The sequence below is a fragment of the Notolabrus celidotus genome, chromosome 23 (assembly GCF_009762535.1).
Source record: "Notolabrus celidotus isolate fNotCel1 chromosome 23, fNotCel1.pri, whole genome shotgun sequence".
NCBI classification, from domain to species: Eukaryota; Metazoa; Chordata; class Actinopteri; order Labriformes; family Labridae; genus Notolabrus; species Notolabrus celidotus.
In genome coordinates this window covers 1,251,553-1,278,540 of record NC_048294.1, presented here as the reverse complement: position 1 = coordinate 1,278,540, position 26,988 = coordinate 1,251,553, and the positions used below count along the sequence as shown (strand labels likewise).

Below are 26,988 nucleotides of genomic sequence, written 5' to 3'. Positions count from 1 at the left end.
CTCTTCAAAGCAATCAGAGCAACAGAACCACAAACAGACTCGAGTCCTGTTCTGAACACACAAACACTGAAGCTGACCGTACTGTCCCTTTAAGAATACATGATCCCACACACACACACACACAAACACACACACACACACACACACACACACACACACAGGGTCAGTTTCATGTTTGATGTTTCATTAAGTGACATGAAGGTAGAGGGAAAGCCTCCGTGGACAGGAAGGTACAGTCCAAACCTCGCCTGTGGAAAGTACCGGAAATCTGGAGGATGACGTTTTTTTAACCACAAATTAAAATAAATGTTGTTTTTTTTTCCAAAGATGTTTATTTTGATTTTTACATATTAGATCAACTTTAACATTTTAGACAAGTGATGTTTTTATTATGATAAGTAGATAAGTGAATAAATTAGTTAATACAAAAAAAACAATAATAAAAAAAAATATTTTAATTATTTAGAATAGAAAAGAAATAGAGAAAATAAAAAACAACAATAATAATAAATAATAATTAAAATGATTTAAAATAGAAAATAAAGAAAATGCAAAATATAATAATATAATCATAATAATATTATAATAATAAATACATGAAATAATTCAAAATAGAATATAGAGAAAATAAAAAATAATAATTCTAATAGATTATATAATTTAAAATAGAAAATAAAAAATAATGAAAATGCTATTTCTATTCTAATATTCATATTGAAATATAAATAAATACGAAAAGTAAAAATTTAAATGAAACTAAATCAGATTAAAGCTGATTAAGCTTATTGAGAAAAATGGTCTCTGATGGTTTATGAAAAGAAAACAAGTCACATTTAGCTCTCAATATTTTTATTTGGCAGTTTAACATCACAAACATTTTCAACAAGATTAAAATATTTGGTATTTATTTACATTTGGTCCCTTTTTGTCATCAACGACTCAAATACAATGTAAAAACACAAAGAGATTTGGTCGTTCATGCGGTCAGTCTGCTCTGGTATTTTGTTGTTTTTCAGTCGGTGTGTGCGTGACAGTCAAAGATCACAAAGAAAGACTACAATGCTAATTTATTAAAGAGATTTCAACAAGATTAACAAAAGCAGAAAAAATCGTAACCCTGTTGATTTTCTGGCTTTTATTCCATTTCTTGTTTTTCTTTTTTCTGTTTTGTCGATCAGTCCGGTCTGAAAGTCGGCGAGCGGCCCAGGAGTTCAGATTTCTTCACAGTTTGCAAAGTCGAAAAATGTCATACCCTAAATCAACTTCAAGATCCAAACAACAAAATACAAACATAAACAAAACAAAAAAAAAACCACAGGACTTGAAGGTAAAATATTAAATGTTACAGTTAACTGTCGCCCCAGAACATTTTTCATTCAACATTTTAATTCAGCGTCATTTCTCTTTTATATTCTTTTATACGTCAGGTTTGATATTTCTGTTTTTGAAGGACGGGCGTAAACAGTCGTCATCAGTCTACATAGATATGATTTGGTAATGTTAAAGTTTGGAGATATTATTGCACGGAAATCATTATCATATCATGAGGTTCATTAACACAAAGAATATTTCAACAGAACGGAATCACAGGAAATATTAAAAAGGAAGAAGATTATTTGGACAAAGTTAAAAAAAGAGCAACTTTCCCAAAATTCAACAAGTAATCTTTCAGACATAGACCGGACAAAAAGCTGAACTGCACGCATCACAATATCTTTGCTGTTGCGATAGACACCACAAATTTTTGACAGGATAAAATGAAGAATCACCAAATATCTGGTGTTAAGGTGGAAAAAACAGAGACATGGCAGAAAGTTTATTCTGTTCTCAACTCAACAACATCGCACAAAAACAGTGACAGAAAGTTAACGTAGGAAACCAAGTGGAGAAGTGTCTGTAGTGTATGAAAAGTTTAACTTCTGAACTCTCTTGTTGCTCGGGAAACAAACCCTCAAGACTCATACTTCTTACAAGGGACTTCCACCAGATCCGCTGCGGTCCGGCTCTGTGCTCTCTCGTCCTTCAACACCATCCGGTTGCATCTTCAGCATAACCCTAACCCTAAACCCTAACCCTAACCCCCTAACACTAGGACCGCCAGACAGCTGGAGTCATGTGACCAAGGTTTTCCCGCGGCAATCACTAAATCAAGGATTCTCCTCCTCCTCCTCTCCTCATCCATGTTGTCTTTCTGGTCCTCTGAAAACCTCTGACCTGTTGACTCCAGGCCTGGCTCCACTCAAAATGACATGTTTTTTTGTCATAGTGAAGTTAAATACGATCTGGTGATAACACAGAGTCTTTTATTCTGAAAATTAATCAGGTTTTTATTTAGTTTTGGTGAAACCTGACTTCCTGTCCCGCTCCATCTGCTCTGTGCTGAATTAATGCGTCGTGCTTCGGCATCCGGCAAAAATAGAAGTCTTGCGTATCTGATCCGGAGGACTCCAACCTGCTGGATCAGAGACGCAGCCGGAATACAACGGAGTGGATCCAGTGGAAGTTAACACATTGACTAGAATAGAAACCGATCAGATCCGGTGCCGTGACGGATGGGAGACAGACCGGACACGGATCTGGTGGAATTTGGCCTTTACTGTGAAGTAGTAGAAAACCATCAAACAGAAAGTTCAGTCTCATATCAAAGTGTGATTTGATTCGTGCATGACGACATATAAACTATTTAACGTTTATCGTGTCTGAAAGACTCCATAAAATCGGCGTTTCTCCACCAACGTACGCGATAACATCATCGGCGTAGAGCGACAGTTTGTGCTTCTTTGGACTGTTCCCCCACCGGGCGATATAAACGTCTACGAGGAAGCGGTTTAAATAAAGATTCGGCTAACGAACAAGACAACGTCAGGAAAATGTGAAGAACCGACGACCAATCAGAGCAGCGCTGATGACCTGCGGTACGTAGCGTTGGCTTTCCAACACGATTTCCTGAACTTTGAGTTGTCGTGTGCCGACGTTTGATTCCCTTTAATGCTTCATCTTTCAACATTTGTAAGAAATGGTTTGAAGATACTACAAGATCTGTTTTTTATTCAACTTCAGGGGTGATATGTTGTTTTTTTAAATGTCCAGATCAGGCGGCTGAAGGTTTGTCACGATTTCATTCTAGGATTCCAGGAAGTGTGTCATTTAACCTGACAGATTCTCATCTTTTTAGTAACTATCTCCTCATCGTGACATTTCTGGTTGAGTTTGATAAATCTAAAACTCCTGCCTCTTTAACACTGAAGCAAAAACCTCACAAACTGCACCCCTAAATCCACCGAACCCTCTGTATGCAGGGATCTGAAGCGGGTTCAGACTGTAGACTGAACCCGCCCCGTGTGGACTGTGAGGCTGTTTTCCAGCAGCGGTGTCGAGGCACTTTGTCGCTGTGAGTTTCTGACTGCAGAGGATTTTTAAAAGTTCAAAGAACGGCTTAGTGCCTCACAAAGGATTAGATGGATTTACTCCCCAACACAGCGAGACAGAGGCAAGAGAACCAGGAGGGGTACGTATGACTGTGTCTCTGTTAAACAGGTCACAAGTCACAAGTGCTGTAAGTCTTTAAATGTATGAATAATATCGTAAAAGAGTTCATTCTTCAGAGCCTTTTGTCCGAGAGTTTAATCTCAAGAGTTCAGAACAAAGACCGTTACAAGACTTACTGCACACTTTCACAATATTATGAGACCTGGAGTTTGATTTGATCCCTTTTTTAAGGATTCAGAAGGAACCTCAAGAACCAAGAGAACCCGGTTCAGCATCCTAGATCACTTCTAGCATGTTTTCTGTTTATGAAGCGAACGATCGGGCGCCTAAAGCGACTCACTCTTCCACTGTTGAATAAATAAACTACCTCCCAGACTCTCCCACATTTCACACAAATTCACACTCCCTTACTTTTCTCAACATAGCGTCCATTACTCCCCAATCAGACCCGGATCAGACCACGTTCAGGTGTTGTGTCAACTCTCCAGCCACGAGGGGGCGTTAGCACCGCTGTTGTTGAGATGTTCTTCGGCCTGTCGGATGTTCTGCTCCAGGAAGCTGTGACACGATAAACTGTGAGCGGCGACGGCGCTGTGGAGGAGCAGCAGCTGGTTGTGGAGGACTTTCACCTGCAGACACACGGAGGGGAGGACGGATCTTCACTCTGTCACTCATGATGTCATAGTTTAAACAAAAACTCTGCAGTGATCACTTCCTGCTTTTTCAAAATCAAACGTTTTACCATGTGGAGCAGGATACACTTTAAGTAGTGACAATAGATTTAGTATTCTAAGGGTTTGGACCATCAGGAAGACAAATATATTGGAAAATAAGAAAATAGCAAGCAGGGATGAACGGGCCCTCGCACACCTGCACCCACCACCTCATGTGAGCCAATGCCTGATGATTTGGTGAGATTTGGGGTTTTTTAAAGCCCCCAAATACCCATTTCCTGTTTAAGGCGAGACATGTGCATTTGATGCACCACCTGAAAGTCTGCCGCGCTCACAATTTAGTCTGAACGGTATGCCTCTAATACTTTTGAATCTTCTACGTGTCTACTACAGAATGGGCGTGGTTTGGACTTGATCGGAGAAAAGGCCTAGGGCAAGATCTCTTAAATCTGCACCTTTTTTTAGGGCGCCATTCTTCATATTCAAAGCTAGGTGGCGCTCTTCCTGTTGAGTTTCGGATATGAGTGTAAGAGGCTTTATTGTGCGTCCTGATGCCATGAATATGCGTATTCATTTTCAAGCATTTAGCTCAAAATAACTTCTATGGGGTGGGGTTTTTGAAAATTCTAGGGGGCTCTGCTGAGCACATTTTTGAGAATTGTTTTGTGACACCCAAAAAATCTAAAATTGTTCACCAGGCCTGATGAGCGTGTCAAATTTGGCGCTTTTGTGCATGTTAAAGGCTCCAAAAATGAGATAATTTAGGCGGATAAATAATAATAAGAATCAGTAGGGTTTCAAGAGAGCCTTTGCCGCCACTGTGAAATATACAGAGACAGATTATATACACACACAGCCCTCAAAGATCCCTCACCTTGTTCTCCTCCAGTAGCTTCACTTTGACGGTCAGGTCTTCTCTGATCTTCTGGAATCTCTCCTTCTGGCCCTGAAACTCTTGCTGGGCCGCCTCTAGTTTGGGCAGCGTGTTGGCGTCCCGTGGTCCCATGTTCAGCTCCTCCAGGTCGACCCGGTACGCGTCGTACTCGATCCTGGAAAGAGGATATGACTTGAAATTAAGCTTAAAGTTATATTTTTTTGGGGGGCATTTTTGCCTTTATTGGATAGGACAGCTGAAGAGAGACAGGAAATTTGGGGAGTAGAGAGCGGGGGAAGACATGCAGGAGATGGTCGACCGGTCGGGAGTCGAACCAGCGACCTCTGTGACAAGGGCTATAGCCTCTATACGTAGGGCGCAGATGTGATGGTCTGGAGAACACCAAATCTACTGGTAAAAACTAGTTTCAAACACAAAGCTCCAAAACCGCCCAAAGCTCCATATAGAAATTTCCTACATTTCCCAGAATGCCCTGCAATGTTGTCACTTGAGTTGCGTTCATATAAAGTGGAATGAATGATGGAAATGGCTAACAATACCAAGATCAAGTCCATTTCTACCTCAGCTTGTTATTTCCCTACATTTCCCAGAATTCCTTTCAGTACAGGCTCAGGCTTGGATTTTTGAATCATGTGACCGGTCAGTGTCCAATACCAGAAGTGACTTCCACCCACCTGGCAGCCTCGTACTTCTTGGCGTTGATCATGGTGTCCTCGATGGTTTTGTTAACCAGTGTGTTCATGTCTAACGTGAAGGCGTTGATAGAGGCCGTCAGAGTCTCGCCGCTCTTTGACAGAAACGTCTGAGCGTCTGCGTTCAGACCAAACTCCGCCTGAAGGAGAGGAGCGAGAGAGAGAGAGAGAGAGAGAGAGAGAGAGAGAGAGAGAGAGAGAGAGAGAGAGAGAGAGAGAGAGAGTGCATCCTGTTTGTCAACATCGACCAAATACAACATGGCTTGAAGGCTTGAAACAACCACTGTTTTCTTTGGTCCTGTGATTGGACCCTGGCTCTTTTAAGGGGAGGGGCTTTACAGATATATAAGAAGTAGTGCAGTGTACTCACATTCAGCAGTGGTGACTTGACCTTCAGCTCACCGAAGGCGTCCCCCAGTGTCTTCTGGGTAACTGTGATCTGAGCGAGCTGATTGGCCAGCGTCTGAGCCACCTTGGTGATGTTCTCGAAGCGCTGTCGGTCGTCTCTGAGCAGCTCGAGGCGACGCTCCAGTTCCAGGTCCACTGTACGAGACCCACGACCCATCTTCTCTGACAGAGCCTGCCTGGTGCACTGCAGTGACAGACCAACATTGATTGATTGATTGATTGATTGATTGATTGATTGATTGATTGATTGATTGATTGATTGATTGATTGATTGATTGATTGATTGATTGATTGATTGATTGATTCATTCATTTCTGCAAACGTCTTTAAATCTCCAGTCTGACCTTATACGTGTTGATGCTCCACTTTCGGACTCTCTGCAGCTGCTCGCTGGCCGGGTTCTTGTTGTTGCCATGAATGACTACAGGTTGACTTCCTTGTTGAGGAGGTGTCACTGGTGGCTCTGAAGCTGGGGTCAAAGGTCAATGAAGGGTTATTAAAGGCGTTTTTCGACCAGAGGAACTTTACCCCTGAACTACATGCGTTTCAACCGGTGGACCCAGGGTCTAAATTTAGTTCAGGGGTAGATAATCTCCCCCCTAAAAAGCCCCTGCTAGGGAGGTAGTCCTTTTCAAAGATCCCAGGAGTTTTGGGGGGCGGGGCCTGCAATGCTGAACGTGTCTGATTGGTAGATTAACCGCAGTGTTTTTATTCTGAAGAAGCTGTGATTCTCTTGATTTAGCAGCTTGTAACAGTAGTCTTCTCTCAGCCCACCGTGAATGCGTCTCTCCTCCCGGTGTTCCGGTTTTCAAAGTGACCCTGTAAACTGGAGACCTTCAGCTGAACGTGTCAGTGTTTGTGGAGTTTACACAGCTGTTGAAACACAGAGGGAGTTCCTGGGAATGCAAACTAGTTTAGTTTTTATTAAGATTTCAAAATATCCTCATCAGATATTTAATGATGGTCTAAAGACGTTTATGAGGGATGCATCCGGCTGAGAGTCTCCAGTTAACAGGGTCGCTGTTTAAAGCAAAACACCGGTCGATCTCTGCCACGGCTTTTTGAGTTCAAAAGGATTTTAAAGCCGTGTTGAAACGTCTTTGCTACTCGCGCTTATCTCCTCTCACGTGTTGATTCATTCATTGCTTTTTCCATGACAAGCTCCGGGTAAACTTTTTTTTTCACATTTTTTTTTTCATATTTTTTTTCAATTTTTTCTTTTCAAATTCATTTTTTTCAAAACTTTTTTTTCAAAACTTTTTTTTCAAAACTTTTCTTTCAAAACTTTTTTTTCAAAACTTTTTTTTCAAAACTTTTTTTTCAAAACTTTTCTTTCAAAACTTTTTTTTCAAAACTTTTTTTTCAAAACTTTTTTCTCAAAACTTTTTTCTCAAAACTCTTTTTTCAAAACTTTTTTCTAAAAACTTTTTTTTCTTATCTCCTCTCACGTGTTGATTCAGTGAATCCATCTGTGATGAAATATAGCACCATCTAAAACAGCGCCAGCTGAGTCTCTCCATGCTAACAGGCTAACTGTTGTGTTGCTCATAATGATACCTGCCTGTCCGTCTTCTTCTATGGTGTCATCTGTGATGAATGGCATTCTTCTTTGTGTTACTGCCCTCTACTGGTCTGGTGGTGTAGTGCATTTACTTTTTTCCCCCTCCATACGTCACTGGCCTGATTTACACAATCTACCCGGGACTTCAGCCCGCGGTCGAAACACAGACAACAATGAGGGACCAGGAACCTTTTAGTTCAGGGGAAAGTAGTTCTGGGGGCTAAAAGACCCTGGAACTCTTGGTCCAAATGCACCTTAAGATGACATTTGTTCAGCAAAATGGTGACAGAGATACATTTCAATATAGGGTCTAATGAGGGATGACTCACTTTTGGAGCGAGCCTCAAGTGGACACTCAAAGAACTGCAGCTTCAGTACATGTTGCAACACAGGATCTTGCTGCTTTGTTTCAATGAACTCCAGACAACATAGACACAATTAAATGGGTCGGAGTAAAGTCAAAGGGGTCGCTCGTTTACCTTCGCTCTGCTCCGTTTCCATGGTCACCTCCACCGTGACCTCAGCTGGCGAGGAGGAGCCGTCGCTGTCGTCTGTGTGGTTGCAGTTGCTGTTTGTTTCCTGTAAAAGTAAAGAAGCAGAAACATGTCAGATCTGCTTCATGATCTTCGAAGAAACACTTTTCCACTCTGAGGTTTCACTTTTCCTACAGTCCCTGAACGCAGCGTGAGCCTCTGTTCCAGGAACATCCTCGGTAACCGACAGTATAAAGGTCAGAGGTCAGGAGTCAAAGCATCATGACAACACCCGGAGGGATCACCGTGGGAACTGGAGCTTACTGGGGGGCCAATCAGAACCCTGGATCAAAAGGTTGTGAGGGACGCCACAAAGATGACGGCTCCCTGTTGTGATTGGCGGCAGGCAGGAAGGTCAGAGGTCACAGGAACACTCAAGATAGGAAATGGTCACCTGACGCAGATGAAAGGTAACGAGTCTCTCCGTCAATCTTCTTCTGTGTTTTTATTTTTCTTGTTGAAGGAATGTAGAGGACACACACACACACACACACACACACACACACACGCACATGCACACACACACCTGCAGGGGGCTCAACAGGTCGGAGGAATTCAGCTCAAAGTTGTTGTGTCACATTAAAGAGACAGGGAGGCATGTAGTGACGTAAAACCCATAACACACATACACACACCTGGAAACACACACCTCCACACACACACACACACACACACACACACACACACACACACACACACACACACATTACTGCTCTTTGTAAAGGTTGGTGTGTGACACAGGGGTTGCAGATCTCTTCAATGAGCTCTTAAAGGAACAGATTTATTTTGAGGTAAAATGAAAGGTTGTATTTTCCCGCCCTCTCACCGTTGGACGGGTCGGCTCCTCCGTGCCGTTGGTCGCCGGACAAACGGCATCTTTCTGCTCCACCTCCTCCATCATCTTGATCCTTCAGACGACAAGAGAGAAGAAATCAATCCGACACCTTCAGAGATATTTTACTGATGTTGTTGTTGTTATTGCTTTATGAAACTTGTTGGTAAACATCTGACAAAGACGACTCTCTAACAAAAGCTAAGATGTTTCAGGAGCAACGGAACCAGAAAACCGATTTCATATTTATTCTTCAAAAAATGACAAAAACAGATTAAGCTAGTGTTAAGAGTTAACTGAAGCATTGCATTGGACACTTTAACTTACAACACATAACATTAGCTCTTCATATTGTTTCTAAGTAAAACTGTATCATTAAAAAGTAGCAACAGAAGAAGAAATGAAGCAGAAGTAAAAATGTTCAAAGATCTTTCGTTAGTGCTCAAGTAAAACTTAGTTCAAAAGATAAATCATGATATGAGTAGTAGTTGCCATTTCAAGAGACGCTCTAAACACTGAACTCATCAGAACGGCCTCTGAGTTGTTTCTGTGGACTGTAATGATAGTGTAGAAACACAGCAGCACCTAGTGGTGAAGAAGGGGAAGTGCAACACACTGAAGATGTTATTTTATTCAGCCAAACCTTGTTTATTCTCACAGATAATTGGGTTCTTTTGAAGCAGTGTCAGAATGAATATTTGAATCTTCTTCAGTGTGCTCTTATTTTACAATAATGGTAGAGTAAGCCTTTTATTTTGTGGTTATAAACAAGTTCCTATTAGGATATGTTGGATGTTTAGTTTGTTTCTCAAATGTAACAACAAATATAAAGCTTTTATTTTATTATGGCAAAACTAATAATTGATGCATAAAAACAGGCGTACAAAGTTCAACAAACATGTATAACATGTATAAAGATCCACAAATGTAAACACAGATCTAAAGAGGTAAACAAAGGTCTATACATGTACACAAAGAGATACAAATGTGTACGCTGATATTCGAATGTGGTTCAGAACTTCAGATATGCTAATCTGAACATGGATCTACAAATGTGGAAGCAGACCAATACATGTGTAAAAAGGACTACACAGTGCATTAGATCTATAAATGTGTACAAAGATCTCAAAATGTGTAGAAAGATCTACAAATGTGTGCAAAGATCTATAAATGTGTGCAAAGATCTACAAATGTGTAGAAAGATCTACAAATGTGTACAAAGATCTATAAATGTGTGCAAATGTGTGCAAAGATCTACAATTGTGTGCAAAGATCTATAAATGTGTAGAGAGATCTATAAATGTGTGCAAAGATCTACAAATGTGTACAAAGATCTACAAATGTGTAGAAAGATCTACAAATGTGTAGAAAGATCTATAAATGTGTAGAAAGATCTATAAATGTGTGCAAAGATCTATAAATGTGTGCAAAGATCTATAAATGTGTGCAAATGTGTGCAAAGATCTACAAATGTGTGCAAAGATCTATAAATGTGTGCAAAGATCTACAAATGAGTGCAAAGATCAACAAATGTGTGCAAAGATCTACAAATGTGTGCAAAGATCTATAAATGTGTGCAAAGATCTATAAATGTGTGCAAATGTGTGCAAAGATCTACAAATGTGTAGAAAGATCTATAAATGTGTGCAAAGATCTATAAATGCGTGCAAATGTGTGCAAAGATCTACAGATGTGTGCAAAGATCTATTAATGTGTGCAAAGATCTATAAATGTGTGCAAATGTGTGCAAAGATCTACAAATGTGTGCAAAGATCTACAAATGTGTACAAAGATCTATAAATGTGTACAAAGATCTATAAATGTGTGCAAAGATCTATAAATGTGTAGAAAGATCTATAAATGTGTGCAAAGATCTACAAATGTGTAGAAAGATCTATAAATGTGTACAAAGATCTATAAATGTGTACAAAGATCTATAAATGTGTACAAAGATCTATAAATGTGTGCAAATGTGTGCAAAGATCTACAGATGTGTGCAAAGATCTACAAATGTGTGCAAAGATCTACAAATGTGTGCAAAGATCTCAAAATGTGTACAAAGATCTACAAATGTGTGCAAAGATCTACAAATGTGTACAAAGATCTATAAATGTGTGCAAAGATCTATAAATGTGTGCAAAGATCTACAAATGTGTGCAAAGATCTACAAATGTGTGCAAAGATCTATAAATGTGCAGAAAGATCTACAAATGTGTAGAAAGATCTATAAATGTGTGCAAATTTGTGCAAAGATCTACAGATGTGTGCAAAGATCTACAAATGTGTGCAAAGATCTACAAATGTGTGCAAAGATCTCAAAATGTGTACAAAGATCTACAAATGTGTGCAAAGATCTACAAATGTGTGCAAAGATCTCAAAATGTGTACAAAGATCTACAAATGTGTGCAAAGATCTACAAATGTGTGCAAAGATCTACAAATGTGTGCAAAGATCTATAAATGTGCAGAAAGATCTACAAATGTGTAGAAAGATCTATAAATGTGTGCAAAGATCTATAAATGTGTACAAAGATCTACAAATGTGTACAAAGATCTCAAAATGTGTAGAAAGATCTACAAATGTGTGCAAAGATCTACAAATGTGTAGAAAGATCTATAAATGTGTGCAAAGATCTATAAATGTGCAGAAAGATCTACAAATGTGTGCAAAGATCTACAAATGTGCAGAAAGATCTATAAATGTGTACAAAGATCTACAAATGTGTACAAAGATCTATAAATGTGTGCAAAGATCTATAAATGTGTAGAAAGATCTATAAATGTGTGCAAAGATCTATAAATGTGTACAAAGATCTATAAATGTGTGCAAAGATCTACAAATGTGTGCAAAGATCTATAAATGTGTGCAAAGATCTATAAATGTGTACAAAGATCTATAAATGTGTGCAAAGATCTATAAATGTGTGCAAAGATCTATAAATGTGTGCAAAGATCTACAAATGGGTGCAAAGATCTATAAATGTGTGCAAAGATCTACAAATGGGTGCAAAGATCTATAAATGTGTAGAAAGATCTATAAATGTGTAGAAAGATCTATAAATGTGTGCAAAGATCTATAAATGTGTGCAAATGTGTGCAAAGATCTACAAATGTGTGCAAAGATCTACAAATGTGTAGAAAGATCTATAAATGTGTGCAAATGTGTGCAAAGATCTATAAATGTGTGCAAAGATCTACAAATGTGTGCAAAGATCTACAAATGTGTGCAAATGTGTGCAAAGATCTACAAATGTGTGCAAAGATCTACAAATATGTGAAAAGATCTACAAATGTGTAGAAAGATCTATAAATGTGTGCAAAGATCTACAAATGTGTGCAAAGATCTACAAATGTGTGCAAAGATCTATAAATGTGTACAAAGATCTACAAATATGTGCAAAGATCTACAAATGTGTAGAAAGATCTATAAATGTGTGCAAAGATCTACAAATGTGTGCAAAGATCTACAAATGTGTGCAAAGATCTATAAATGTGTGCAAAGATCTATAAATGTGTGCAAATGTGTGCAAAGATCTATAAATGTGTGCAAAGATCTACAAATGTGTGCAAAGATCTACAATTTGTGCAAATGTGTGCAAAGATCTACAAATGTGTGCAAAGATCTACAAATATGTGAAAAGATCTACAAATGTGTGCAAAGATCTACAAATGTGTGAAAAGATCTACAAATGTGTGCAAAGATCTACAAATGTGTGCAAAGATCTACAAATGTGTGCAAAGATCTACAAATGTGTGCAAATGTGTGCAAAGATCTACAAATGTGTGCAAAGATCTACAAATGTGTGCAAAGATCTACAAATATGTGAAAAGATCTACAAATGTGTGCAAAGATCTACAAATGTGTGCAAAGATCTACAAATGTGTGCAAAGATCTACAAATGTGTGCAAATGTGTGCAAAGATCTACAAATGTGTGCAAAGATCTACAAATGTGTAGAAAGATCTATAAATGTGTGCAAAGATCTACAAATGTGTGCAAAGATCTACAAATGTGTAGAAAGATCTATAAATGTGTGCAAAGATCTACAAATGTGTGCAAAGATCTATAAATGTGTACAAAGATCTACAAATGTGTGCAAAGATCTACAAATGTGTAGAAAGATCTATAAATGTGTGCAAAGATCTACAAATGTGTGCAAAGATCTATAAATGTGTACAAAGATCTACAAATGTGTGCAAAGATCTACAAATGTGTGCAAAGATCTATTAATGTGTGCAAAGATCTATAAATGTGTGCAAAGATCTACAAATGTGTGCAAAGATCTACAAATGTGTGCAAAGATCTACAAATGTGTGCAAATGTGTGCAAAGATCTACAAATGTGTGCAAAGATCTACAAATGTGTGCAAAGATCTACAAATATGTGAAAAGATCTACAAATGTGTGCAAAGATCTACAAATGTGTGCAAAGATCTACAAATGTGTGCAAAGATCTACAAATGTGTGCAAATGTGTGCAAAGATCTACAAATGTGTGCAAAGATCTACAAATGTGTAGAAAGATCTATAAATGTGTGCAAAGATCTACAAATGTGTGCAAAGATCTACAAATGTGTAGAAAGATCTATAAATGTGTGCAAAGATCTACAAATGTGTGCAAAGATCTATAAATGTGTACAAAGATCTACAAATGTGTGCAAAGATCTACAAATGTGTAGAAAGATCTATAAATGTGTGCAAAGATCTACAAATGTGTGCAAAGATCTATAAATGTGTACAAAGATCTACAAATGTGTGCAAAGATCTACAAATGTGTGCAAAGATCTATAAATGTGTGCAAAGATCTATAAATGTGTGCAAAGATGTCTCCATTCATTAACACTGAATAATAATAATAGTCATGCTCTCACTGTGATCGTCTGTTGCTTTAGTTTAGGCATTATTCATTATTGAACATGTCTTTATGTAGTAGTCCACTCTTCCTCCTCTTCAGCTTCCTCATGTTTCTGTCTGTCCTGTTTCTCATTGTACTTGTTGTTATGGTCGTATGTGTTTCATTGTTTTCTCTAACTGCTCTTCACATCCATGATGTTTGCTTGTAACTCACTTTAAAACAGTAATAATGTATCACAGTTCTAATGGTGTGAATGTTCAGTTGTCTGCTGCGACTTTATGGCCTCTGACAGGAAAAGGTGGAGGAGTAATTAAACGTTCCTTGTAGTAGGTTCAAAGTACGAGACCTTCTTCTTATGTTTATGATGTCAAATCCATAAAACGGATTACTCTTACCTGGAATCACCAACGTGTGTTAACGCCTCTTCTACATTCATTTGGTTAAAGTTAGAGCTCGTGATTTCTGCATGTTGGAAAGGTGGACGATGCTTCATGTAGTATTTTACAACACAAGTTAAAACACTCTGAATCAAAGCTCTTCTGCTTTTTCACAGGAAGAGACCTTTCACTTCCACATGGGGAACCAGGTATTCAAATAGTGGTTGAACTTGTGTAACAAGGTGGAAGTACAGCACATAACTTCAACCCCAACCAAGAAATGTGTTCCCTATGAGGTGTACATTTACAGGATCATTAACAGCAAAACAATTCAACGTCCAAAATGGTAAAATAGTCTTAAGTTTCATATAAAAACTAAAGATTCCAGAAAATCCTAGAACCACAGACAGATTTTAGTATCAGGGCGCTGAGTTCCTTCTTTTCCACCAGACCCTCTGAAGAGAGTGTGTGCCTAGGTTTGGAACCAAGAGCCCAAAGTGATCTTATAATGAATCCAAAACCCTGAGATAAGTCAATAAAAGTAACATGGGAGGTAGAGCCTTCAGTTATAAGGCCTCTCTTTGGAATCATCAACCAGTCATGGTCCGGGAGGTCGACACCCTCTCTACTTTTAAGAGTAGGCTAAAATCAGAGTCAACGCAGGTCAGCTTGTGCTACCTAAAGTCTATAAAAGTAATATGGGAGGAACAGACTTCAGTTAAAAGGCCTCTCTTTGGACCGGTCAGGGTCTTTGAGGCAGACTCTATTTTAAGAGTAGGCTTAAAATAGAGCTGCAGTTGGTACCTAAGGTCTGTAGAAGTACAGTAGTATGGGAGGTAGAGCTTTCAGTTATAAGGCCTCTCTTTGGAATCATCAACCGGTCAGGGTCCGGGAAGTCGACACCCTCCCCACTTTTAAGAGTAGGCTTAAACAGAGTCAACGCAGGTCTACTTGTGCTACCTCAAGTCTGTAAAAGTAGTATGGGAGGAAGAGCCTTTAGTTATAAGGCCTCTTTCCTTTGAAATCATCAACTGGTCAGGGTCTGGGACATAGACAACCTATCTATTTTTAAGAGTAGGCTTAAAACAGAAGGTCTGCTTGTTCTATCGAATGTCTGTAAAAGTAGTATGGGAGGTAGAGCCTTCAGTTATAAGGCTTCTCTTTGGAATCATCCACCAGTCAGGGTCCAGGAGGTAGACACCCTCTCTACTTTTCAGAGTAGGCTAAAAACAGAAGGTCTGCTTGTTCTATCGAATGTCTGTACAAGTAATATGGGAGGAAGAGCCTTCAGTTATAAGGCCTCAAGATCAGGGAGGTAGGCACCCTCTCCACTTTTAAGAGTAGGCATCAACCAGTCATGGTCTTTGAGGCAGACACTACTTTTAATAGTTAACTCATAAGAGAGCTGTTGGTGGTATTCGAAGTCTGTAGAAGTACAGTAGTATGGGAGGTAGAGCCTTCAGTTATAAGGCCTCTCTTTGGAATCATCGACCGGTCAGGGTCCTGGAGTCAGACTCTATTTTAAGAGTTAACTCATAAGAGAGCTATTTGAGGTATTCAAAGTCTGCAGAAGTAGTATGGGAGGTAGAGCTTTTCTTCTTTTGTTTTATTTCTCCTTATAAATGTTTAACTTTTACTTGTAGGAGGACTTTTAATCATAAACTTTCCTCTGTGAGAGCTTTTAGTTAAGGCTGCCTCAGGCTTAGACCAGGTCTTAGTTATGCTGCTATAGGCTTTAGCTGCTGGACAGCTGGCACACCTGTCTCCCCCTCTCTGTCTGTGTGAATGAATGTCATATTAATGCATTTGTCCTAAGTTTGTATCCTGTTACAGAGTGTTATAGGTTCATATGTATCAGGGCGTGTTTGTCTGGTGGGTTTCCTGCTGTGTCTGGTTCTGCTCAGGGTCTCTGCCTGTTAAATTAGAGTTGTAGTTTTTTGATGCATTGAGCTGTCTCTTTAAATATAATGAAAGAATAAGGTAGACCTTCTCTACCTGCAATGAGAAGTTTTACTGAAGACATTATGTTCCCATATGATCAGGTGAACTATGCCTCTCTTTGAACTCTGACACATGAAATGATTAAACTGTGTTTTAAAGTTATTAATACTTATGTTTCTGCATGTTTAAGGTGACATTAAGGTGCTTCATTCCCTCCTGGTGACATACATTCAGTTACACAACAAACAGCAGCGCCCAAAGGTGAAGGAATAAATGTCTTTTCTTTACCTTCACAGCTTTAAACTCAAACTCCTCCTCTCTCTTCCTCTTCTATCCTTCAGATCTTCTTCTTCTCGTCTCAGTTCTTCAGTTAAACTTTCATTTGTGAAAGTTGAACCCTAAAAAGTGAACTTTTTGATCAGTGTTGCAGCTCAAAGTGAGGAAAAGTCAAAGGTACCCGGAAGAGTTCGGAAGTCGTTTGTTTTCGGAAGGAGACGCTCGATTGTTTGTGCCTGGACGGTCCGGAGGGGCGGTGTTAAGCACAGATCAGACTGTATGTTATCAGAGCAGCTGAGGGAGTGACTACACTGTTAAAATAACTTTATCACTGATTACTTAAAGTCTGTTTTTATTTTATATTTAGAAGATGAGGAGCTTTACAAATAGATAAATAAAACAGGAATTAAAAACAAGCCTACAGCAATTATCTAATTATTATTTTACCCTTGAAGTCACAGTTCAAGGCTCATCTTGACTGTTTTTAACACAAGAAATGTTAAAAAAATGTTAATAAATTTTAATGAAGCCAGATGATAATTTAAGAAAAGAACAAAGTGGAATAAACACTAAATAAAGACATAAAAAAATACACTTATTATTATTTTCAGTACAAATTCAGCCTAAACTGTTGCACTAATTAATTAATTGGTTAAATAATTAAAATACTTTTATTAATAAAATAAAAATATTGTACCTTTTTCAATTATTTATTTTTTGATATTCACCTACTACTTATCAATATTTTATTTTAAGTTATAATCACATATTATTGGCTTGTTTCTTGATTAATTTACTTAATGTGTTTCTTATGCAAAAACATCACTTCCTTGAATTGTTTGCATTGATTTTTTTTTTGTAATGTGTCAAAATCTAAATAAAAAGATCTTTGAAAAAATAAAAATAAAAAAAAATATTGTCTAGTGAAAGTATTGTATTACAATATGGAGTCTAACGTAAAATATTTAACTGCAATAATATAGAAAACTGAGCTCCCCCTGCTGGACAAAATAAAGAACATACAACATTTAAAGTATCTTAAAGCCCCTGTGAGGAGTTTTTGAGTGGTCATGAAATAAACTGTAGATAACAGTGATGTTTCTTTATGACCAACAGAAACAAAACAAGAATGTTAGAAAAGATATTGATCATTTCTGTTTTGTTATTTTTAAGCCTGAAATCGCTGCGAGGGGGTAGGTGTCAGACGTCAAAGAAAAAACATTATTCTGCAGTAAATATTCTTAATGAGTGAAATATTGAATTGAAAGCAGGAGAGTTTTTTTTTTAAAGAAAACTTAATTTATACCTGTACAGGATAAAATCAGCAAGATCACTGTGACCACAAGGGGGCGCCGAAGTTGACATAAACAGAAAGTTCCTCACAGGAGCTTTAAGATTACATTTTAATCAACCAGTTCAGGCTCCCCCTGCTGGACATGGAAAAGAATGCATTGATAAAAACAGCATTGGGGATTTCTTATTGCTGTCTTTTCTTTTAGACGTTTGTAATGTTGTGTCTACTATAACACCACCAGGGGGCACCAGAGAGACATTTAACCCTTTGATTCTACCGCTGTCCGGACTGGGATTCAGAGTCAGATTAGAATATTTGTACACACACTCAAGTAAAGAAGAGAAAGTGTTTCAGATTCTTAGAAAAGTGTGAACCCCGCTCGACACACACACACACACACACACACACACACACAGACTTCACAGAATCAGACAGGGGGCCTTCAGATTGGAGGAACAGAACGTTTCCTTTAAACACAGTGAGGTTTCCTGTACAAACAGACATTATATAACAGCAGTGAATCTGCAAACTGTTGGCTGAATGATGAAATAATGACAAAGTTTATTTTCAGTGTTATACCACAAATATTACAAATGTCAGTAAAATATCTCAAACATTGAAATATAAAAGTTGTTAATAACCACTGTTGATGTTGACTTTCTAACCCCAAGCAGGCGGACTTCACACCTCAAACACCAGCACTTCCTTTCAAAGTTATAAAACACATCGTCATGGAAACGTGACCGCTTCATCTCAGCCGCTCGAAAGCTGTCGAATGACTCAGACTCTGGTTATGATAAGTCAAACATCACATAATGCTGGACCATCAAAAAACAGATTAAAGCAGACAGACGGTAATGAGTTAGAAGTCAAGAATAAGAACAACTAAGAAATATTAAATTTTAAGATTGAAGGTTCTTTTATCCCATCTGCTATCAGGCTTTTAAACTCCGACGGCAGTCTATTTAGTCATTTTAAATAACATTGGTATGAGAAGAGATTATATTGTCTTTTAATCGTTGTCGTATCTTACTGTTATTTATTTATTACATTAACTTATTGCTGTCCTCTACAGACCCTCAAGTCCCATGTACAGACCCAGTGCCTGACTTGTGACTTGTAGCATGTATATATGATGGATGTGTTGTAGATGTTAAATGTTGTGTGGTAAGCTATAAATGAATTGCTCTTCTTGGGATCAATAAAGTTGTCTGAATTTGAATCTGAAGATGAATACGGAGACAGGGATGTTACTCTTTTGTGGTGGTCTTCGTCTTCAACCTGGAGTCCGTCTCAAAGGTCACACAGGATGGCCCACCCTGTATTGCGCCATCTCCATAATGACATCATCAGATTTTTGCCTCCTCTTCTCGGCGTGCAGCGCTGTGGAAACATTCAAAAACAACAAAAAAACATCCTTTATGAAACTTTTCGTTGAATCTCACTTCTCTTCTTTTTCTTCTTTGCAGTTCGGTCAGACAAGAAAAGTTTAGAAATGTGCTTGTTTAGTAAATTGAAGATAGTGTCGGGTTTTTAAACTTTATTAAAAAAATCCGGTTAGCTTAGCTTAGCATAAAGACTGGAATCAGAGGGAAACAGCTAGCCTAGCTTTTTCCAAGGGTCTAAAGTTTTGCCTTAGCACATCTAAAGCTAACGAGCATCCCCCGGTATATTTCTGATCTTCAGATGTAGGGAAGAAAAACTTTAAAAATGATGATCTATGTGATCTCATAACCACATAAGAGGATTACCTGATCCTTTTTTTTTTCGGAGGTGAGGCCAGAAAAAAAAAAACTGATATTTTTTTTAAATTTCGATATTAGAACTTAGAATTTTCAAACGCAGGTCTTACCTCTAATTCTGTCCCTGCCTATGAGTCCAAGTAAGATGGTGGACAGCAGGTAAGGACAACCCACCACTAGATGGCGCACCACAGGGAAGAATAGGTTTGCTTGAGGATCTTGGCCTGTAGGTGGCGCTGCTGAGGAGAGATCAGCAAAAGAGTCCTTTCAGTTTGTTGTTGAGACCAGTGCCTAAGTGCCTTTTTAATGACCAGCAGGGGGCGACTCTGCAACAAACAAGTCCTTACCTCTGACAGTCAACCAGCTTTCTTCTGATTCGTTATTGGGTCCATTGACTTTACACTTGTAGAATCCTTCATCAGACTTGGAAACTCTATAAATGGTCATGTTTCCTGTGGAGCTGCGTCCAATGAGGCGGCCATCTTTGAAGAATTCAGTATTGAGGACCTCGGTGGGCGTTAGGATGGATTTGTGTCTGCAGCTCAGGGTCACATTGTCCCCCTCTATCACAGGATGTACCGGACTGTCCAGGATAACAAGGCCAGCTGAGGACAGAGAATAATAAGTGTTTTCAACAGACGTCCATACATTGTATTTACGACATTTCCCTGTTATATATGAGGGTGCTTCCTTTCCAACTTCTTTCTTACTTAAGACATCTTTGCACTCATACATTTATTTCGTATTTCCATATTTGGCCTGATTACGTTATTGATTCCTTCGGCCTACCTGTGACGCTGATGTTGACACTGTTGCTGGTTGCTCCCTGTCCAGACTGACACCAGTACTCCCCGCTGTCTGTGAAGGGGAATGCAGCAGATATGGAGCAGGAAGGGCATGGATGTACCTGTACGGGAACACACCAGGGGAATTATGGGTTAAAAAGAATATATCATCGGCGGACACTCGGGGTCGAGTATGTCTGTCCTCCTTCTTGGTCCTTGTGGGTCTTCAGGTGGGCGAAGACGCCGATCCTGGACCCGAATATTTTGGGGCAGTATGGACATGGGTGGGCAGTGGCGATTGTTGGTTTGGTATATACATTATTCTAGTTTGTGACTTAAGTTGTGTCATTGTTTGGTTTCACATCAGAAATGTAAGATTGAACTTAACTAGTAGACCGTAACGTCCAAATTAAGGTAAAACATGACAAAGCATGTTTATATGGTGATAATTAATCTGTAGTGTAAAATAACAACAGTGACACCGAGTGGTGAAATTGTGAACTACAACATACAGTACTTTAGTCAGTCAAAAGGAGTTAAATGATGAGCGTTTTTCGGATTCACAACATTTTATAATATTTAGATCCCGTGTCCTTTGACCTCGTTTTTGTAATGTTAGCGCCCACAACCTCAATGTCTTACCGCTGCTCATTGATGCTAGCTTAGAAAAGTTCAGTCACTTCTGCTGCAGAGAAAAAATGGCAGACATGTGAATCAGTGGATCAAGTAAAAACAAACCTCTCCATCCATCATTCTCTTCATCACCTTCCATCCGGTGACTTGTTCCTTCTCTTCATCCTCACAGCTCACAGAGAAACGTTCATATTTAAAGAACTGGGATCTCTCTGGAGAGACGGTCACAGAGACTGGAGGAGTGAAGTGGAGTCGACATATAATATATAACATATTCAAACAAATATCTGCATTATATTAATTCATATCTAGCTTTAACGAGAAGCCTTTAAAGCTGCAGTGAGGAGGGGTGCTGGTGGCCTAGCGGTCTAAGCGCCCCACATATAGAGGCTATAGTCCTCGTCGCAGGGGTTGCCGGTTTGATTCCCGGCTGGTCGACCATTTCCTGCATGTCTTCCCCCGCTCTCTGTTCCCCACATTTCCTGTCTCTCTTCACTATCCTATCAAATAAAGGAAAAAAAGGCCAAAAAAATATAACTTTAAAGCTGCAGTGAGGAACTTTTGGTGTGCGTTGTTTTTGGCCCCCTTTTCAGATTTTGTCGCGTATATGTTCAAGGTTGTTTGACAAGACCTGAACCTGATTACGGTAATACTCAGACATATCACCATTACTATTCACCTTGGTAAATGTAAACAAAAGGTGCATTTCGACCAAGAGTTCCGGGGTCTTTTAGCCCCCAGAACTGCTTTACCCTGAACTAAAAGGTTCCTGTGCCCCCATTGTTGTCTGCGTTTTTGAAAAGTACTACCCCCCTAGCAGGGTTTTTTTAGGGGGGAGATTATCTACCCCTGAACTAAATTTAGACCCTGGGTCCACCGGTTAAAACGCACGTAGTTCAGGAGTAAAGTCCCTAGTTCCAGGGTAAAGTCCCTCCGGTCGAAATGCCCCTAAAGGATGTTTTGTCAGCACTATCATTGCCACCCAAGACTTTCTCTGTGTTGCTAATGATCTCTTTTGCTTTTGTTGGTAACACAGAAGCATCAGTGTGTTTCATTACCAGCTAAAAACTCCTCAGTGTGGCTTTAATGAACTTTGAAAAGCTTCAATAAAACAAAAGCATTACACTGTTTGACCTTACCTCGAGCAGAAGCAGAATCCAGAGAGTTCAGCACTAAATCAACAGAAAAAAAATACAAACACAGGTAACTTTACAATACTGAAAGTTTATCTGTACCTCTAAATGTTACTTTACACTTGTGACTTTAAAAGCATAAATATTCAAAATACAGATACATAATAGAGATTCATCTAATGATAACATTTTGTATTAAAGCTCCAGTTTGTGTTGTTTTTGGCGCCCCCTGTAGACAAAGCAGTAACTCCATCTTGTTGCTGTTTTTGTCTCATTATCATCAACTGATTTTGTACACTATCAGATACTTATTAATTGTACCTCAAATCTTGTACCTCAGCACAGGACTCCAATAAATGAATAACATAAGCATAAAATACACAATGTATATGTCCATCTACTTTTCAACATGCAGCGTTTTTAGTGCAATGACCAACACAAGACTACCTCTGCAGAATGTTCAATAAGAATGGATGCACATCAGTCATAATCTCATAAAACTGGGTAAAAAAAATCCTCAAACGTCTGCAGAAAAAGTGTGATTAATCTCGGTTTTAGAAACAAAAGGATATGAAAGGTTACTCACAGAGAAGCAGACGCAGAGCTGACACCTTCATCGTCTCTTGCTGCACACTGACAGTGTGAAAACTGCTGACAACAACCTTTCAGCACACCTCAGAGGTTCTGGTGCTCTGGTTGTGTGTTTGCATATCGTACCGCTCCACATTTTCTAAACCTACAGGTATTTATTTAACAACATAAAATGTAATTCACAGTTAATTTAGGATGCATTCCAGTCATAAACTATCCTGCAGCATGATTCAGTGCAATTAATCTTCACCTTAACTTACTGAAACATGTAATCAGCTCTTTTTTGAATTGCAGTGATGCAGAAATGTGTGCTTTTCTTTTCCTTTTTCACTTGTTACACTTTGAACATATACAACTGTGCTTGTTTTGCATGATTTAAATATATTTTGTCCTAAAACAGAGTGCCTTTTATGTGTCCGAGAAATATTCAACAATGCCTGTTGAAAAATTACAATCTTTGTTTTAACTAGTCGTTTTCTCTCAACTCATTTTTATTCATATATCAAATTTCATACATTCAAGCATGCAACCCGAAGTGCTTCACAAAAGAACAGAGAGACAGAAAACAACAGCAATATGTAACAGTGAAAAGAAAGGGGTATAAAATACTTAAAAATATAAACATGATGATTTATAAAATAAAATATAGTAGAGCAAAGCAAAGTAAAGTAAAGTGTAGTGAAGTGAAGTGAAGTGAAGTGAAGTGAAGTGAAGTAAAGTAAAGTAAAGTAAAGTAAAGTGAAGTGAAGTAAAGTAAAGTAAAGTAAAGTAAAGTAAAGTGAAGTAAAGTAAAGTAAAGTAAAGTAAAGTAAAGTAAAGTAAAGTAAAGCAAAGCAAAGTAAAGTAAAGTAAAGTAAAATAAAATGAAATGAAATGAAATGAAATGAAATGAAATGAAATGAAATAAAGTAAAGTAAAGTAAACCAAAGCAAAGAAAAGTAAAGTAAAGTAAAGTAAAGCAAAGCAAAGTAAAGTAAAGTAAAATAAAATGAAATGAAATGAAATGAAATGAAATGAAATAAAGTAAAGTAAAGTAAACCAAAGCAAAGTAAAGTAAAGTAAAGTAAATTAAAATAAAATGAAATAAAATAAAGTAAAGTAAAGTAAAGTAAACCAAAGCAAAGAAAAGCAAAATAAAATAAAATAAAATAAAAAAAGGAAAATAAAATCAGAGAAGTAACAGAAACATCAAATAAAATGAAATGATAATAATAAAAGAAATATAATAAAATCAGAGAAGCACCAGAAAAATAAATATAAAATAAAATATAATATGATAAGATAGAATAACATAAAATACAATTAAAGAAGATGTTAAAACAATAGTGATAATGGTTATAATGCAGTCCAGGGCTAAAAGGAAATTTTTCCAAGTTAAAAGCCAAATCTCAAGCTTTTCTGTTTGGTTTAATGTTCTTACTTTATCTTTATTCAGCACAGAAAATACATCTCAGACTCAAAAACAGTAGAATATTTCACAAAGTATATAGTAATTTAAGTTAGTGTTAGAATACATTAAAATAACATTTACTGCTCCATAACTTCAAAAACTTCTTCAAACAGCAGCTTTTATTCAGGTTACCCCTTTGTGGTTTCTGTTGTCGTTCCTCTCGCGACATCTTGTGGTTTCTCATAGTAACTGTGTGAACTCTCGCGATACTTGGTCAGTCCAAAGGTCTCCCCTATGCTGATGGTTGCCAGTCAAAACAGCGGATTGAAAGTTGAATTTGAAGACATGAAGGTGTTTCTCTGAAGGTAAGAGACTCCAAGGAACCGGTTTTATCCTGTCAGACAGTCAGGGAGGAATATTTGATTCAGTACGGAGTCATTGCGTGAAGTTAACGGCTCCTTTTAATGACGTTTAGATGTGTTTAATGTTAAACGGTGGTGACAGGCACGTGACGTCACTTTACAGTCTTTAGCTAAGCCCTAAAATAGCATGTTAGCATCTTTATACTTACATTTATCCTTATTTACAGTTTATTAAAGCTTATTCTTAATATTTAGGACACATTTTCCTGTTATCAGCTGTTGTAAACAGTTATAGACTAAGTTCTCATATTATGTTTAATAAATATAGTTTTTTAATATTGCTACATGCAAAATGTTAAATTTTTGTGATTTGAATTAACGTGTCAAATGATTTAATTGATATCCTCTGTGTTTGTTAAGGCAGCAGACCCTGGTGATGATGGTGATGATGGTGAAAGGCAGTTGAGGAGGAGGATGAAGATGAGGAAGATGAAGCTGAAGGTGAACCAGAAACATCTGCAGCTTCTGTCCAAAGATGAAACATGTGGACACGTCCAGAAAGAAGGAACGCTCAGAGTGGGACGGGAGGTGAAAGGACGGACAGGTGTGTTCCTTCTCTGCATTTAGTTGCAACAGCTGTAAATGCACTACACCACCAGACCAGTAGAGGGCAGTAAAACAAAGACGAATGCCATTCATCACAGATGAAACCATAGAAGCAGACGGACAGGCAGGTATCATTATGAGCAACACAACAGTTAGCCTGTTAGCATGAAGAGACTCAGCTGGCACTGTTTTAGATGGTGCTATATTTCATCACAGATGGATTCACTGAATCAACACGTGAGAGGAGATAAGCGCGAGTAGCAAAGACGTTTCAACACGGCTTTAAAATCCTTTGGAGGTGTTTTGGTTTAAACAGCGACCCTGTTAACTGAGAGAAGACTACTGTTACAAGCTGCTAAATCAAAAGAATCACAGCTTCTTCTTTTGAAAAGTACACACACATACAAAAAAGATAGAACAAATAAAAACTAATGAAAGAAAGAGAAATCAAGTGAATCACAGATGGACAAACGACTGTGATTGATTTTTGGAAAGATTTGAAAAATAAAAATGACAAAAAAAATTTGATAAAAAAAAATTTGAAAAAAATTTGACAAAAAAATTTGACAAAAAATTAAAAAAAAAAAAAAAAAAATTGACAAAAAAAAAAAATATAAAAAATTTTTTTTTGACAATTTTTGTTTCAATTTTTTTTTTTGGAAAACAAAAAAAATTGACAAAAAAAAAAATTGACAAAAAAGTTGACCCTGTCGAAAAAAATAAATTTTCCTCAAATTTGAAATTGTGCTCCAAAAGCAGAAAAACGTGAAAAAAAGTGAAAATTTTGTGCCTGCGGTTAAAAACATGGAAAAAGCAATGAATGAATCAAAACAAACACTGACACGTTCAGCTGAAGGTCTCCAGTTTACAGGGTCACTTTTAAAACCGGAACACCGGGAGGAGAGACGCATTCACGGTGGGCTGAGAGAAGACTACTGTTAAGGCTGATTTATACTTCTGCGTCTCCCCTACGCAGCAGGGGCTGACGCGGACATGAGCCCCACATACTTGTGCGTCGATGTGTCCGTGTCGCGCAGCAATTCTCCTCCGAAACGCCTGAGGGCAGTGCGGTCTCTCTGATAGCCGGTCGCCTGCTTCCGGTCCCGCTACGATCTCTGTTTACTTTTCCACAGAGATTCAGAGCGTGTTCTGTTAATCTACAGCTGATACATGTTGCTGTTTATCATACAGACATGATTACATGAAGAATAGAGAGGAGGAGATGAAATACACGGCCGATGTCCGGGGTCCCGGAAGTGCTGTGAATGCGTGAAAGACAAAGCCGTCGAGCGGACCAATCACAGAGCTTGCGGTCCGCGTCGGCTCTACGCGTAGTTACATTTTGGAGGAGGTGCACGTCAGCTACGTGCGTAGGCCTCTGCATAGGTACGGGAGCTATGCGGACCTACGGCGTAGGCTACGCCGTCGATTCGACGCAGAAGTATAAATCAGCCTTTACAAGCTGCTAAATCAAGAGAATCACAGCTTCTTCTTTTGAAAAGTACACACACATACAAAAAAGATAGAACAAATAAAAACTAATGAGAGAAAGAGAAATCAAGTGAATCACAGATGGACAAACAATGACTGTGATTGATTTTTGGAAAAAATTGACAAATAAAAATGACAGAAAAAAATCGCTAAAAAAAATTTGACAAAAAAAAAAAAATTGAAAAAAAAAATTTGACAAAAAAAATTTGAAAGAAAAAAAATTTGCCCCCAAAAAAAATTTGCCCCCAAAAAAAATTTGCCCAAAAAAAAATAGAAATTTTTTTTTGATTTTTTTTTTGGAAAACAAAAAAAAATTGACAAAAAAGTTGACCCTGTCGAAAAAATTAATTTTCCTCAAATTTGAAATTGTGCTCCAAAAAAGCAAAAAAACGTGAAAAAAAGTGAAAATGTTGTGCCTGCGGTTAAAAAC

General features: G+C 38.1%; 3 protein-coding genes across 5 annotated transcripts in view; 1 reads left to right on the top strand and 2 right to left on the bottom strand.

Annotated features, from left to right (window-relative positions):
- Window positions 1-832: 832 nt before the first annotated feature.
- On the bottom strand, window positions 833-16,774 carry LOC117807564 (arfaptin-1-like). 2 transcript variants are annotated; one of them, XM_034676892.1, is made up of 8 exons: window positions 16,544-16,774; window positions 9,079-9,160; window positions 8,199-8,298; window positions 6,503-6,627; window positions 6,121-6,342; window positions 5,733-5,890; window positions 5,038-5,212; window positions 833-4,118 (listed from the first exon to the last, which is right to left on the bottom strand). In XM_034676892.1, the coding sequence occupies exons 2-8, from the start codon at window positions 9,151-9,153 to the stop codon at window positions 3,966-3,968; spliced, it is 1,008 nt and encodes a 335-aa protein (XP_034532783.1). In that variant the 5' UTR covers window positions 9,154-9,160; window positions 16,544-16,774; the 3' UTR covers window positions 833-3,965. The 2 variants fall into 2 exon arrangements, with proteins under 2 accessions (XP_034532783.1, XP_034532784.1); XM_034676893.1 differs by having other exon boundaries at window positions 6,503-6,621.
- Window positions 16,775-18,362: 1,588 nt separating this feature from the next.
- Window positions 18,363-23,032, bottom strand: LOC117807556 (high affinity immunoglobulin gamma Fc receptor I-like). Its single transcript, XM_034676884.1, has 8 exons — window positions 22,970-23,032; window positions 22,705-22,854; window positions 22,125-22,157; window positions 21,091-21,218; window positions 20,357-20,474; window positions 19,915-20,172; window positions 19,678-19,806; window positions 18,363-19,208 (listed from the first exon to the last, which is right to left on the bottom strand). Exons 2-8 carry the CDS (start codon window positions 22,733-22,735, stop codon window positions 19,126-19,128), a joined length of 780 nt encoding a protein of 259 aa, XP_034532775.1. The 5' UTR covers window positions 22,736-22,854; window positions 22,970-23,032; the 3' UTR covers window positions 18,363-19,125.
- A 1,309-nt stretch (window positions 23,033-24,341) lies between these two features.
- Window positions 24,342-26,988, top strand: part of LOC117807827 (type II inositol 3,4-bisphosphate 4-phosphatase-like) — a 17,601-nt gene continuing 14,954 nt past the window's right edge. Inside the window, exons 1-2 of one of the 2 annotated variants that reach the window (XM_034677231.1) lie at window positions 24,342-24,464; window positions 24,882-25,065. In XM_034677231.1, coding sequence (XP_034533122.1) covers window positions 24,936-25,065 — 130 coding nt within the window. In that variant the 5' untranslated portion in view covers window positions 24,342-24,464; window positions 24,882-24,935. The remainder of the gene's footprint in view (window positions 24,465-24,881; window positions 25,066-26,988) is intronic. The other variant, XM_034677232.1, reaches the window with a different exon arrangement.